We start from the raw sequence: 16,130 nt of genomic DNA on the forward strand, positions 1-16,130 counted from the left end.
CTGACTTGATTTCTGTTTTCTGAGTATTAGCTTTTCCAGGGAATACAATTATGCAAATTTTCTGTGGGTTATCTATCTATCTTTTAGTTATAATATTAACCTGTCAAATTTTTAGGAATGTTAGTCAAAACTCAGCACTTACATACCCCTGAATGAAGAGCATGTTTGAAAATGGATGTAGGGAGTAAAATGAACACCTTTCCTGTTGAACTATTTTAGTATGAGTAGTGCGTCTGTGCCTCCAACACAATTATGCTAAATACGACCGTTAAAATATTTTTTTTTTATTTTTATTTTTTTTTCAACATTTTTTATTTATTTTTGGGACAGAGAGAGACAGAGCATGAACGGGGGAGGGGCAGAGAGAGAGGGAGACACAGAATCGGAAACAGGCTCCAGGCTCCGAGCCATCAGCCCAGAGCCGACGCGGGGCTCGAACTCACGGACCGCGAGATCGTGACCTGGCTGAAGTCGGACGCCCAACCGACTGCGCCACCCAGGCGCCCCTAAAATATTTTTAAAAAACCCCCAAATTAATAAATATGGTTAAGAATGAACAAATAAACAACAGATTTCCATAATAGGAAAATACCTTCCAATCACATCCAACAAACTCTAAACATGCTTGCCTTACTGACTAATTGGTTTTATTAATGTATTATGTATTAAGAAATGCCTTCCCTGAGAGTACTGGTGAGTCTGAATTAAGGTAGCCTTAGATCAAGACTCATCAGTGCAGAGGGTCTTAGGGTACAAACCACCGGGTTACTGACGAAGAAACTGAAATCTAGAATTGACATAGAATTAGCTTGGATGACTGAGGATGGAATTTACCGTGGGAACACAACACAATGCTTTTCTCATTCATTTTACTTTACCACAAAAGCCTATACATTGTTAATTCCTTCAGTCGACATACTGATTAAATTATTGCTTTCTACAGTGATTTTAATCATCCCATGCTATTGTCAAATGAAAATAAATATTGAAATCACCTAAGTAACTTATTCTATGCTGTGTCAAGTAACAAAATTATGAAGATTAAACACTGTGTAAAATAGCCACGCTCCTATTAGAAACCTTATCAGAAGCCTGTCACTACTTGCAAAATTTAATTTATATTTTGTGTCTGTCATTTATGATTTTTAAAAGGCTTTCTAAATAATCTCACGTAGTTGTGTAGCTTTCTAATTGGATACATTTGATGTCACATCGCATACATCTTTTTTTCTTTCTGGAGAGGAGGTTTTTTTGTTTGTTTGTTTGTTTTAAGAATAATACAATTATAATTATGAGTTAAGGGGTCCAAAATCACTGAAAATTTAGAGAAGGTGGCAAATATGTTCAAATATTAACACAAATTAAAATATATAGTGAGGCTTTTAGCATTTGTAGATATTGTTGATGCTGACAATATCTTCTGTTAATAAAGTCTTCCAGTATGAATGACTTTAGACAGTTTTAACAATGTGCCAAGTACATTGAAATACACTTTTAAAAATCACAAAAATAGTTCCATGACTATTGAAAATAGCTAAACTTCATCCTCAATGTATATTTTTTGCAAACTGATCAAGTCACAATAACCATAACAAATTTCAAAGCTGTTGCTAATTTAAGATGGTGACTGGTATCTACATTTTTCATTCTAAATTAATCTAATTATGAGTCAATTAGAATGAGAGAGCAGTGCAAACCACTAAGTCATGAGAAAAAAGCCAATGATACGAAGGTTAAGGAAAGGGCATAAAAGAAAGTAAGGCTAACATAAGGAAATAAACAAAATTAACTGCAAAACCATACGATTCTTAATTATTAGGAAGGCAAACTTAAGCCCATAAGTATTCTTTTAGAAAAGACAATCCACCCATAGTTATAACGAATGCATAATAAAACCAATCTACTTTAACATCACGGCGCAAACTCAGTGACAGAAGTGTATTCAGGACCTCTCACAAGTTGTACCACTGATGTCATTTGTGAACTCTCAAAGATAAAATTACCAGGCTGAGTAGGCTCCAAGTGTCTGCTGCTAAATTCCCTAAACAATAACATGAGTTATTATTCTGCTGCTTTCTATGTTCCTGGTACTGTGTTAAGCACTTTCTATGTTCCTGGTGCTACGCTAAGCACTTGATACAGGTCACGTTATTCAGTCATCACACTAAACCGAGGAAGAGAGTAATCTTTTGATCACCTACTTAGTGTCATAATTGGGAGAGGAACTCTCACAGTCTGACTCCAGAGCTGAGATGCTTAAGTATTACATGATAGGCTTCATTTCAAAAGTGTTTTAGGAAAAGGACTACGGAATAATTTGCAAGTTAACACTTCACCAAATTTTGCAACTTATAAAATGACCAGTTCACCAAATTATCGGTTTTCTAAAAATGTATTTCATTTATATAATGAGGCCACTGGCAATATTTTTGAATAACAATTTCTTTTGTATTTTGCAACTGATGTGTTACATGTGATACGAAGTTCATGGTTTTTGAAAACAATATTGTAAGCGTCTTTCTTCTAATATATTGGTTTGTTGACAACAAAGATTATTTGTATGACTGAACGTTGGACTGTTATGAGATGAAAACTACATATCTCAACGTGCACTGGAGATGCAAGTCCGTACATGGAGATAAAGAGAAAGAAGTTTCTAGCAATACAAACGTATCCATAGGCATTTACCTAGGCAGGAAGTATTAGGACAACATATGTATTCTTTTTGACATGGGTTATTTTATTTACAATCAATGCAAACAGGAATAAAAAAAAGATAAGACTCCATTTTCAAGAAATACCTTTTGGTTATCAGGAAGTATGCCCATATTCTCATATCCAGACACATATACTTGCAGTATAGAAAACCACTTCCCAATATATAAAAAATTACTCTGTATAATTATCTATCTACCTATTTATTTGTTGTAGTTTGCTTATGTTCACTGCATATATTAAAAAATTTTTTTTAACGTTTGGTTTATTTTTGAGAGAGACAGAGTACAAGTAGGGATGGGCAGAGAGAGAGGGAGACACAGAATCTGAAGCAGGATCAAGGCTCTGAGCTGTTAAAACAGAGCCCGATGTGAGGCTTGAACTCGTGAACCGCGAGATCATGACCTGAGTCGAAGTCAGATGTTTAACCCACTGAGCCACCCAGGCGCCCCAGAGTACATATATTTTAAATCCTAATTTACATATTCAAAGACTGTAAGATGAAAAAAATGTCCATCTATTCTAAGTAGTAGCCTGGATATTTCAAGGTTTTACAAAGATATTTCAGTGTTTTTTGCTTGAAATGAATTTGGAAGTCTTGCAGCCTATTTCTTCCTCATTGAGCAATTAGTTTATGACATAAGTTATTTTTACTTCCTGAGCTTGTTTTCCAATTGACAGAAAGGTCATTTATTCATTCATTCACATGTGTATCTATCAGATACAGTATTATGTACAATATGTTAGACTAATAATTTTTTTAAAAAAGGTTTCTTGTGAACTCATTGCTCTAACACTTTCTAGAGTTTAGTATTCATCTCCAGAAGAACTTTAAGAGAGTTATGTGCTATCCCTTCATTTTAATGGCTAAAAAAGCAGAGTGAAAGCCAAAAAAGAAAAAAAAAGAAAGAAAAAAAAGATATATTAACAGCTTAATCATTTACTAAGCACTTACTCTGTGTTAGGTTATGTTAAGCAAGTCGCATACATTACATAATGTAATTCTTAAAGAAAACCTGAGTCAGACTTTTACATATGAAGTTAACTGTGGTACAAATAATGGAAATAAATGTCCCAAGGCTTCATAGTGGAGGAGATTGGTGGAGGAGATTTAATATAGGACCAACTAAAAGGAAAATTGACACTCTTTTTTTTAATGTTTATTTATTTATTTACTTTGAGAGACAGAGAGAGAGAGCATGCACAGGGGAAGTGCAGAGAGAGAGGAGAGAGAATACCAAGCAGGCTCCGCACTGGGAGCGCAGAGCCCGATACAGGGCTTGAACCCTCGTGAACCCTTGAGGTCATGACCTGAGCTGAAATCAAGAGTCAGATGCTTAAGTGACTGAGTCACCCAGGCGCCCCAGAAAATTAACACTCTCAGCTGATTCCAGAACAATATGCTTTCTGCTTCATTGTCTAGGGTCAAAGAAACACAAAAGGTACATTCAAACCCTACAACTGACCTTGGTATCCACTAATTATATATAGATACAGATATAGATACAGATATAGATATAGATATAGATATAGATATAGATATATAGAGATAGATGATAGATAGATAGATAGATAGATACCACACCTTGCTTTGGAACTTCCTCAAATACAGTGGCAGGAGTCCATAACATTATATTTCTTAGAGAATAAATAAGATGAGGAGTAAGTCAGCTAATGGTAGGTGCAGGCAGAGCAGCATATATCATTTTATCATGTAAATCCTCAGCTAAGCTCAGATTGAGATCAACAAGGCAGGAAAGGACAGTTTCTCTTATTGAACTATTTGTTGGTGTGTTCTGAGATAAGAAATCAACGTCAAGTCCATCCTATGAAATAATTTCATGTAATAACTTTTGATTCATTTATCAATTGTTCATTACAGTATTAAACATATTTTAAAAAATATTTAGAAAATGAGAGAGTGAGAGCAGGGAACGGCAGAGGGAGAAAGAAAGAGAACTTCTGTTTTTGATGTTAATTTTTGAGAGAGAGCATGAGCCCTGGAGGGGCAGACAGAGAGAGACACACAGAATCCGAAGCAGGCTCCAGGCTCCATGCTGTCAGCACAGAGCCCGATGTGGGGCTTGAACTCACGAGCTGTGAGATCATGATCTGAGCTGATATCAAATTCTCAATCGACTGACCCACCCAGGTACCCCATAGAGAGAGAGGAGCCTGACACAGGGCTTGATCCCAGGCCATGGCATCATGACCAGAGCAGAAATCGAGAGTTGGATGCTTAACCAACTGAGCTACCCAGGTGCCCCAACTATTAAGCATCTTTAAAGCCTCATGTATACCAGGATAGACCTAGAGCACAGCAATGGATAGGAACAATGGGCATGCCAGGAGAACACTGTTGAATGGAATAAGATGGGCCTGGAAGCAAGGGTTGTAGCTGTGCAGTGTACAAGGGTGGAAAGTGTCACCAGGATCCATGAGAGCACAGGAGGAGGCATTTATCACAGAGTGGGATGCTCGGGCAAGGCTCCTAAGAGGTGACCATTCGGTGGAAGCACTATTTAGAGTTTTCCAAGAGGGTAAGGGGACTAGGGCATTCCAGGTAGAATGTACAGAATGTGCAAACAGAGGAGGCAAGAAACAGCATGTGGTCTTTGGAAAACACAATCATTAAGCATGGCTGGTGCGAGGTGGGGGAGTGGGGCATAAGCAAAGGAGCAGTTTTTATGAGTTCTGAGTTCCATTTGTGGAAGTTAGAAGTTTGCCTGTAGACATTGGAGAGTTTGTTTTGCATGGTCCTTGACCATAACCATTTTCATAAGCATGATTAATTCTTTCAATTCTTTAAATTCTTTGATTCTTTGATGTCAGAAATGGTAGTAACTTACCATCTGTGTTTCAGCGTCTCAAAAATTTTAGTTTGAAATGGATTAAACTTAGTTGGCATTACTGGTGTTTGTTTTGGCCAATAAAGGGGGCTAATACTAAGAATACTGCAGGTGAGTTTGAGAGAAAATCTCCCACAATCAAAAACTCTTTCCCTGCTGAGTGAAAAATGTGTGTGAATTTCTGATCCAGGATTCCTCTCACTGCCCCTGAAAAGTTGGGGCCTCTCGAGATACACCTGTGTACCTCTGTGACATATGCCAGATTTATTTTCTGGCTTTTTCAGACTAGAATTAATCCCAGACCACCGGTGGTAGATTCAAATCAAAGCATTCATGGGAACAAATCGGGGACGAATCGCCTGTGGCGTAATGAAGATAACATGGCGTAGCCACCCTCCCAGTAACAATATGATCTTCCCATTGAAGGCACTTTTTTTTGAACAGAGTTTCTATGTTTGTGGATTAATGATTCCTTTTTAAAAATTGTTTATATATTTATTTTGAGAGACAGAGAGAGAGCACAAGCAAGGGAGGGGCAGAGGGAGAGAGAGAATCACAAGCGGGCTCCACACTGCCCGTGCAGAGCCCAATGTGGGACCTGACTCACACACTGTGAGATCGTGACCAGAGCCACAACCAAGAGTCAGAACCACCCAGTCACCCTGGATTGATGATTCTTCAGGCACTTCTTCAAAATGGACGATTTATACCCATGTTAGAACAAGAGGTAATCTGGAATCCCACACAGGTAACAATATTCTGCGATCAGCTGAGGTGGTAGGGCAGGATCAGTTTCAATGTCAAAATTTATACTGACAATGGCACCATATCATCTGGAATATGGTGGTGAAGCAAAGCAAAGCATCATGATGATCATGATAAAGCAACTTCACAAACCTAACTATAACAGAGGTGAGGCAGATACACATTCACTTCTGCCACTTACTATGTGGGTTCCTGGGGTAGGTCACTTAACCTTCCTTGACTCTTTTCTTGTCTGTAAAATTAGGGATGCTAATAGATGCCCATAGGATATGTGTGAAAATTAAATCCAATGATATCTTTGGCACAGAAGGCTTTCCCACCAATTCATTACTTTCTTTCTTCCTAAGACGACGACAACAACAACAACAACAACATCAACAACAACAAAAATCATAGAAATTTGATTGGCATATGCATTAAAAGAGAAAATCAACACAAGCAAAAACATGGATTGTTTTTCTTGGAAGATTCTTTTTTTATTTTTTTTATATTTTAATTTAATTTTTTATTTTTTTAATTTACATCCAAAGTAGTTAGCAAATAGTGCAACAATGATTTCAGGAGTAGATTCCTTAGTGCCCCTTACCCATTTAGCCCATCCCCCCCTCCCTCAACCCCTCCAGCAACCCTCAGTTTGTTCTCCATATTTATGAGTCTCTTCTGTTTTGTCCTCCTCCCTGTTTTTATATTATTTTTGTTTCCCTTCCCTTATGTTCATCGGTTTTGTCTCTTAAAGTCCTCATATGAGTGAAGTCATATTATATTTGTCTTTCTTTGACTAATTTCACTTAGCATAATACCCTCCAGTTCCATCCACGTAGTTGCAAATGGCAGCATTTCATATGACTGCCAAGTAATACTCCATTGTATATATATACCACATCTTCTTTATCCATTCATCCACTGATGGACATTTGGGCTCTTTCCATACTTTGGCTATTGTTGATAGTGCTGCTATAAACATTGGGGTGCACGTGTCCCTTCGAAACAGCACACCTGTATCCCATGGATAAATGCCTAGAGGTGCAATTGCTGGGTCGTAGGGTAGTTCCATTTTTAGTTTTTTGAGGAACCTCCATACTGTTTTACAGAGTGGCTGCACCAGCTTGCATTCCCATCTTGAAGATTCTTAAAGATCTAAATCTGTCTCTTTCTATGCACAAGAGGGAGTTGGGAGAGAGGGAAGCAAAGAAAAGATACCAGAGAAAGAAGTGATGCCAGTTCTAACATGAATGGACTCTGAATGAGTAAGGAACTACATGGGAAAAACAATCAATGAGTATTTATTGAGCATCTATTACATTCCATATTCTCAAAGAATGCTGCCTATTAGGAAGACATAAATGTGAACGAATTGTAAACCATGTTCAAGACACACAACAGTAGTGATTAACTATTAAAGTGCCTGGAAGGAGGGAAGTGTGCTCCAGAGACAGAAAATGTTGCTGTAGCTGGAGCTCAAACACAAGCAGGGCTACCTGGGTGAGAGGCTGGAGAAGCAGGTAGGAGCAGGGTGCATGGCACTGAAATGCACAAACTCTCTGCTCTTTCACCTGTGATGGGGCTAGTGCTCAACCCCATCATCCTTCTCATGACTCATTCAAGGACCTTTCATCACCTCCAGAGACCCCTGGACCCGGTGCCTCCCCATTCTTTGCATAACGAGTTCCTGGAGAGCAGGGATGCTGTAGTTTACTTTCTTCTCTATGTATCCAGCCCTAGCAAAGTCTAGTAGGGCCGCAATTAATGTTTAATGAGTGAATGGGAACTACTGCTATTGACATCCTACTACGTGCCCTGCAGTGCCTTCTGCCCACAACACTTCCGTCTTCCTCTTCCCTGGTGAATTCACACATTGCAGATCTCAGCTCCCCAGTGACTTCTGCAGAGCCCATTTCCCCATTATACATCTCATGGCACAGTGTGCTCCTTTGTAACACTGGTCACAGTTGCAATTTACCATTTACCTGGATGATTATTTGATAATATGTAAGGTAAGTACCCAAGATGGCAGAGAATACATGTGTCCGTATTTGATCACCAACATAGCCCATACTTAATACAATGCCAAACACATGGCAGAGACCCAATAAATAGAGTTTGAATAAATAAGCTAATTAAATAAAGGAGAAAGGAAGTTAAGAAAGAAGGGAAGTGGGGTACCTCGCTGGCTCAATCAGAAGAGCAAGTGACTCTTGATCTTGGGGTTGTGAGTTTGAGCCCTCCTGTGGGGTGTGGAGATGACTTAAATAAATAAAACTTAAAAGAAAAAAAAAAGAAGGTAGGGAAGAAGGGAGCAGGAAAGGAGAGGAGAGAGGACACATTGATTGTGGGATCAGTGCTTGGTCATGTGGTCAGCCAAGGATATTCTTAGATTTTATCCTGCTAAGAGTTATCAAAGAGTTTTAAGCCAGTGATTTAGGAAAAGTGCAAAGGACACACTGGAAGGTAGGAAGGCTGAAAGCAAGCAGGAAGTCCCTATTCCGGAAAGAGAAAGCAGAGGCCTCATCCAAGGCAGTAGCTGTGTGACGAATGGAGCTAGTATTTACAGGGTACAATCAATAGGACTAGATAATGCCATTAATGTGTACCAACAGCTTCATTCCAGAGAGGACACTGGTTTCACAGCCATCGAGGATTGTGGGCTTCACTATTATCATAAATAAAATATCATAAAATAAAAAGTGTGTATTGAGTACAAGTGCTGTGTTTGTGGCAACAAACTGGAAGATAGAATCCAATATAATAGTTTGATATTATGCACACTGAAGTGTTTTATACTACAAGTCCAGCTTCATGAGATACCCTTCTAGCAGATTATACAGAAAGAAAAGTAAAGCAGACATTGTTTGGTCCCTGCAGCTGGTTTAGTGATATCAAATGCTCCTAATGTCCCCGGGGCAGCCATGTTGAGTGCAGAGTGTCGGCTGTGGGCCAGCTACATTCACCTTGATATGGTGAAAGGTGCAAAAAGCCAATTTTGAGATTAAAAATAGAGAATTAATGCACTCACAGAAAAATGTGTAGCTTTATTTTTTCCATAGATTAAATAAAAATTGAAAGATGGCATATGTTTAAGTCTATGGTCTTTCTTCTAGTAAGGCAATGTCACTGCATTGCAAGAAAATACTCACTAGTCCTACTGAACACTGTTATTTATTCAGGTTCAACGAGCATTTTAGATATGTTATTCCTAGTTACAATCACTTATATATGCTTATTATTGCTTACAAACTTATATATGTAGCCTAAAATACTGCCTTCTTTTCATACAAAACTAATTACTGTGAATAATTTCCATTCCACTGTGGTACAAAGCATACACTTCCTTAAACTGTCCTACAAAGGAGGGTGTGCTGACCGTATTTGGTATAGTAGGGAGTATGGAATTAACATTTCAAATTTATCATAACAAAATGGAGAAGTGTTCAGTGACATAAAGTATTAAATACATCAGGGATGAGTATTGAATACTGAATAACATTTACAGTGTCCTAGATCCTAAATCAACTAAAATTAAATGATATTATTGTTATCAGATGGTAAACAGTTATGGCTAGGTAAGTCTGCTTTTTCGGGTTAGTGACATATGTCCCAGGAATGACAGTTAATGCACATTTATATCTCATCATGCCATCTGGATCACAGACAGACTTCCTACTCTATCCAAACCCTGTTTTAAAATATCTTTTTATTTTTAATGTTTATTCATTTTTGATGAATCTAATCTAATCTAATCTAATGTAATATAATCTTCTGTTAGTAATTTTGTAGCATTTATTACAAGCATTTATAAATTTGTAGCATTTACTACAAGCATTTATTATGATAAAAAGACGACTTACCACCACGATATATCGAGGTCTGTACTGAATGGTTCCAAACAAACCTAATATGACGACTATTATATGTAGAAAATTTCCAAGAATTGGTGCCCACTGGAAGCCAAGGAAGTCAAAGATTTGCCTCTCTAATGCTGAGAGCTAAAATAAAGCAAAGAGAATCCATTAGCTTCTAACCCAAGCAGAATCACACCATTTTAATATGTATCACACAGCTAGAAAAGTCTGCATATTTGGTTTCAATCACACATACGGACGTCATCATCACTACCGTTGTGACACCCATTTCATGTCCTATTTTATGCAACTTCTCTCAGAAAATGTACTAAGATAACTAAGAGGATTATGACTTCAAGTAAAAATAAAGTTTAAACCTATCTGGAGAGCTCAACATATATTCCTTACATCATTTTCTGTAGTAGAAGATCCAGGCAGATATTTTAGAATATCATATTTTATGATATCAGTTCTTGATTTTTTTAAGTAAAATGACTGGCTTAGTATAACACACTTGGAAAAATAGCTACAAGCTTGAATGCTAGAACTGGTATGATTTGGGGGAAAAATACAAAACCCAAAGTCTCCTACTCACCCCTGGCTTCCTTTAAGAAACATAAATTACCAAATCTGTTTGGTTTCTTTGCTTTCATTAGTCTGTCATTGATGATAATGACTAACCACTTTTTCAAAATGAAGCTTTCTCATTTATTTAGCTCTGGGCTCAAGGCTCCCATGTAAAACTAAGTTAAATCGTTCCTTTGAATCATATTTATTACCATCATATACCTACATGGAAATTCATCTTAGATTAGGTAAAACCCTTTTTGAATATGGAAATAAAAATTACAGGACCATTACAATCATAGACATGCTACGGTTTATTACATCTGCATTATACACAATTACATTTTAAACAATTACACAATGTAATAAAATATACACTTAAATAATTTGTGTATGATTTATGAAACAGATGAATTTCATATAGTCTAGTGAATACCAAAAATGTCATTATCATATAAAAATGATATTTATTGTATTTTATATCTAAAACTTTTATAGTTCCACCTGCTGCGTTTGGGCACTAATTTTATACATTTCAGACATTTTTCTAGATTTACTTTGATAAAGTAGTAATTTTAATAAAATGATCCAACAATTGGTTATGTTGATGGCCCTAGAAACCGCAGATTTGAAATCAAAATGGTACCCTAGGTATTTTTCTAGTTATGTGGCAGGTGTATGCCTGAATAGCTTTAATTTCCTTGGACATAAAGAAATGTCCTCCATCCAGTAAGCTGAATTTACCTTGGTTAAAATTCACCTTCAGCAAGCTGTGGAGGAGAAGAGAAATGAGCAAATGCCTAAAGACAACCACACCAGAACCACATTCATTTCATGGGTATTTCCTGATCATCAAGTGATCTGTCACTATCCCCTGCTCTCATGAATGGGAAGATGCACAGAAATGGCTAAAACACAAAATAATCACAGCAAGGTAAGAAGTAGAACCGTGTTTTTAATACCCTGTTTGTCTGCTTGTGACTCTAATTAGTTCCCTGGAACCTTCCCCTAAAAACGCAGCATTTTATTTATTGGCCCATCAGTGATGTAAATATGCAGTTTTTTTATGTCCAAACAGGATGGATGTGCTCAGATAAAAAAGAAACCCTGAAGAGCAGCTGCAGGCAATTTATTCTGAAAAGCAACCCTATTTTAAAGCTGTCGCGCATCACAAAAACCTTTAAAGTGAACTTTTCAAACAGAGAAAAATCCATTTTCTTTTCTGTCAGAAGCTGCATGGATAGCATTCTCTTTTATGATATTAAAGAAAACACATATAATGAAGGAGAAGCCGCATTAACACCACTTATTAGGAAATCTGCGCTTAAATATTAGAAAATCTGCATTCTTCAGTGGAGACACTATAACTATTAATATTTATTTTCGGATAACTTACTTAGAAATGGATTCATGGTGGCTTGAAATAGGAGCACAAAAGTTCAGCAAAAAAAAAAAAAAAGAAAAGAAAAGAACAGAAAAGAAAAACTAAACAAGGAGGGGATCACACCAAGGATTAAAAGAGAGGCAGCTATAACAGCTATACAAACCATGAAACCTAGGTTTCAGTAACTGACTGTTAATGAACAGGGTTTGAAATGCACAGGTTCTTACGTGAGGATTCTTTTTGATAAGTACAGTATGGTACTGTAAATGCATTTTCTCTTATGATTTTCTTAAAAACTTTTTCTTTCTCTAGAGTGCATAAAACATACCAGATACGTGCTGATTGATAGTTTATGTTATTGTAAGGCTTTCAGTCAACAGTAGGCTATTGGTAGTTAAATTCAGGTGAGTCGAAAGTTGTATTTGGATTTTTTCAACTGTGTAGGGGGTTGGAGTTCCTGACCCCTGTGTTGTTCAAGGGCCAACTGTGTTGTATTTTAAAAAGTCAACCAACAGGGTGCCTGGGTGATGCAGTCAGTTAAGTGTCTGACGTCAGCTCAGGTCATGATCTCATGATTCATGGGTTCAAGCCCCGTGTCGGGCTCTGTGCTGACAGCTCAGAGCCAGGAGCCTGCTTCAGATTCTGTGTCTCCCTCTCTCTCTGCCCCTCCCCTGCTTGTGCTCTGTCTCTCACAAATAAACGTTAAAAAAATAATAAAAAAATTAAAAAGTCAACTAACAACAAAAAGCCCTTCAAAAATAAACAAAACACCACTGCATTTTTTCCTTAATTATTTTATCTAATTTCCATGTTAAGCCATTTTGTCATTTAGTTTATAGGCAACCATCTTCTCTCTAAATGTCATAATCTCTAGAGACACCTCTTGCTGCCTTAGAGCTTGACATTAATAATAATGACCCAGGGCCACTAAGTGAAATTAAATGAGATCCAGGTTGCTTTGTTAGCTCAGAGAGAATGAGTTTATTTTAGAAATATCTCTGTCAAAATAGTTCTCATCAATGGAGCAGGCCTGGGAGTGCAGATCGGGTGAATCTCTTCCCAAATGCATGGTCAGTGACCTCAAGCTGGGAACCCGACATCAACCATTATGGCAATATATACAACATGGACATTGGGAAATGCTAAAAATCAAGAGTTTTGTTAGTTAGGAGAATCTACTGTTAAATATTACCTGCACACCACTGCATATGACACCTAGAAAACAGTGGTTCTGATTCAGAAAGACACTGAAAGGAAGTGATCAAATGTTTCGGTGAGCAGGAAAGGAAAGCGCCCAGCCCTGATGAGCGCTGAAGAATGGAAGGCTCAAAGAGGGTGTCTGCAGAGACGCCATAGCAAAGAAGAGAATGACTGAGACATCTGAAGAATTTGAGGTTTAAATACATGTATAGAATTCAAGAAGATATAAGAGCAATAAGACACTCCAGAGAAAGCAAAAACCAACCAGTCATCAGTTTAAAACAACTGTGGGGGGGCACCTGGGTGGCTCAGTTGGTTAAGCACCCAACTTCAGCACAGGTCATGATTTCATGGTTCGTGAGTTTGATCCCTGCGTCAGATTCCGTGTTGACAGCTCAGAGCCTGGAGCCTGCTTCAGATTCTGTCTCTCTCTCTCTCTCTGCCCCTCCCCTGCTCAAACTCTGTCTGTCTCTCTCTCAAAAATAAATATATGTTAAAAAATTTAAAACAACTGGAAGCAGGAGGAGGGGTCAAGTGGTGAAATGGAATGGAAGTTTTTTTTGTGTGTCTTGCATCCATGAAATACAGCCAGATCAACATTAACCATCCTGCACACCTAGAAAACTGATCTGAGGATGAACACAACAATCTGCACAACCTGAACTATAGGACTCGGCAGGTACATGGTGCAGAGAAGTGAACTGGGGGAGAGAGAAGCCGCAGAGGGCAGGAAGCTGTTTTTGCTTGTGGAGAGAGGATGGAGAAGGAGTTAGGGGTGTGGGGGAGAGTACAGGAAAGCATCCCCCCACTGCCTGAAAACAGCTGGAGAGAAAAGAAAGTGTATGCAAGGGACTGAACAAAAAAAGGGAAAAAGGAGAAAGGAGAGGGTTTAAATTCCATCAAGACTCTATAAGCAGGGTGTTTTCAGAGTCTGAAACTCTGCAGCTCGATACCTGGCAGTGCTCTGATAGGAAGGGCAAATCTCCAGGAGCAGAAAGCAAGGTCTGAGGGATCCAAGGGCCATAGGGGGAGAGGCAGTTCCCCTGCTGGGAGAACATTTGGTAGGGGTTGTGCAGCCACCCCACAGGCAAAGGTCCCAGCGGACCCTGAAGAACAACCACATTCACTGGTGCTGGAATAAGGATGTTAAGTGGGAAGCCTGGTGCCAGATGTGTGTTGTGATTTCTCATAATCCCTGAAACGCTGCTGCTACACAATCGCATGAACTTTTTCTGGGGTGGGCTGATACCCAGCCACAGTCTCTTGGCATCAGCAGCAGCACAGTCCTGTGAACATTCTTGGGGGTTGGGAGCAGCACCTGGCCATTGCTCGATGAGACCCTCCCCCAGAAGGTCTGAATGTGTCAAAGCTGCAGTCCCTCAGAAGTGAGGGATGGGAAGCACAGCCCCATCTGAGATAAAACTCAGAAAGGAGGTGCCGCCTGGCAACCTGATGGCTTGGTTGCGGACAATGTAAAAGTGGGGAGTGGATGGAAGCCAGAGACAAAGGAGGGGTGCACGACTGCTGGTAGGGGAGAGCACAGAATTCTGATACTAGAGACTGGGTAGCTGGGTGATGCCATTTTGACCTCTCCCACACATAAACATACACATCTACATGTGCCACAACAATCCACCTCTGTAAGCTAAGCAGTGCCATCTAGTGGAGAACGGAGCTGCTACACTAAGCCCCACCCAACTGGGCCAAACTCGCTCTTCAGGAACACCACAAGTCTCTCCACCTGCTTAGTTTACAGATGACAAAGTGCTTCATAGTTTGACTTCTAGGGAAACTGATGGAATTTCGATCACAGTTCAGTCTGTTCACTGGGCCATCTATTCAACTTTTTTTCTTTTCCTTTTCTTTTCTTATTCTTGAATACCTAAAGAGATAAAATTTATTTTTATTTTCCATTTTTACTAAAAGTATTTTTCTTTATTTTTTTCTACCATATTTTATACTTTTGTGTAAATTTTTTCAAATTCTATTTTACTTCCATCATTTCATTGTATTCTATTTCATTGTATTCATATTTTCCTTTTTTTTCCTTTTTTTATCTTTCCCTTTTTTCTCTAATCTATCAAGCTTCTTTCAACAACTGGACCAAAACACACCTAGGATCTAGCATCTTTATTTGATTTTGTGTGTGTTGTTTTTAATTTTTTAATTTCAATTTTTCTACCTTAATAATTCCTTTTCTTCCTTCAAAATGATGAAATGAAGGAATTCACCCCAAAAGAAAGAACAGAAAGAAATGACAGCCAGGGACTTAATCAACACACACACAAGCAAGATGTTTGAACCAGGATTTAGAATCACAATAACAAGAATACTAGCTGGGGTTGAAAATAGATTAGACCCTTTCTGCAGAGATAAAGAAGGTAAAAGCTAGTCAGGATGAAATAAAAAAATGCTATAACTGAGTTGCAATCTCAAATGGCTGCCATGGCAGGAAGAATGGATGAAACAAAGCAGCAAATCAGCGATATGGAGGACAAACTTATGGAGAACAATGAAGCAGAAAAAAAAAGAGGGAGACTAAGGCAAAAGAGAACGATTTAAGAATTAGAGAAATCAGTGACTCATTAAAAAGGAACAATATCAGAATCATAGGGGTCCCAGAAGATGAAGAGAGAAAAAAAAGGGGTAGAATGGTTACATGAGCAAATTATAGTGGAAAACTTTCCTAACCTGGGGAAAGACATAGACATCAATATCCAGGAATCACAGAGGACTCCTAGTAGATTCAATAAAACTGACCATCAACAAGGCATATCGTAGTCAAATTCACAAAACACTCAGGCAAGGAAA

At 38.3% G+C, this 16,130-nt stretch overlaps 1 protein-coding gene across 1 annotated transcript in view; it reads right to left on the bottom strand.

The window, feature by feature from the left end:
- Positions 1 to 10,433, bottom strand: part of NKAIN3 (sodium/potassium transporting ATPase interacting 3) — a 286,290-nt gene extending 275,857 nt beyond the window's left edge. The window contains exons 1-2 of the mRNA XM_049632693.1: positions 10,425 to 10,433; positions 10,175 to 10,312 (exon numbers count right to left, since the gene is read on the bottom strand). Coding sequence (XP_049488650.1) covers positions 10,175 to 10,312; positions 10,425 to 10,433 — 147 coding nt within the window. The remainder of the gene's footprint in view (positions 1 to 10,174; positions 10,313 to 10,424) is intronic.
- Between the last annotated feature and the right edge of the window lie 5,697 nt (positions 10,434 to 16,130).

The sequence above is a fragment of the Panthera uncia genome, chromosome F2 (assembly GCF_023721935.1).
Source record: "Panthera uncia isolate 11264 chromosome F2, Puncia_PCG_1.0, whole genome shotgun sequence".
Classification (NCBI taxonomy): domain Eukaryota; kingdom Metazoa; phylum Chordata; class Mammalia; order Carnivora; family Felidae; genus Panthera; species Panthera uncia.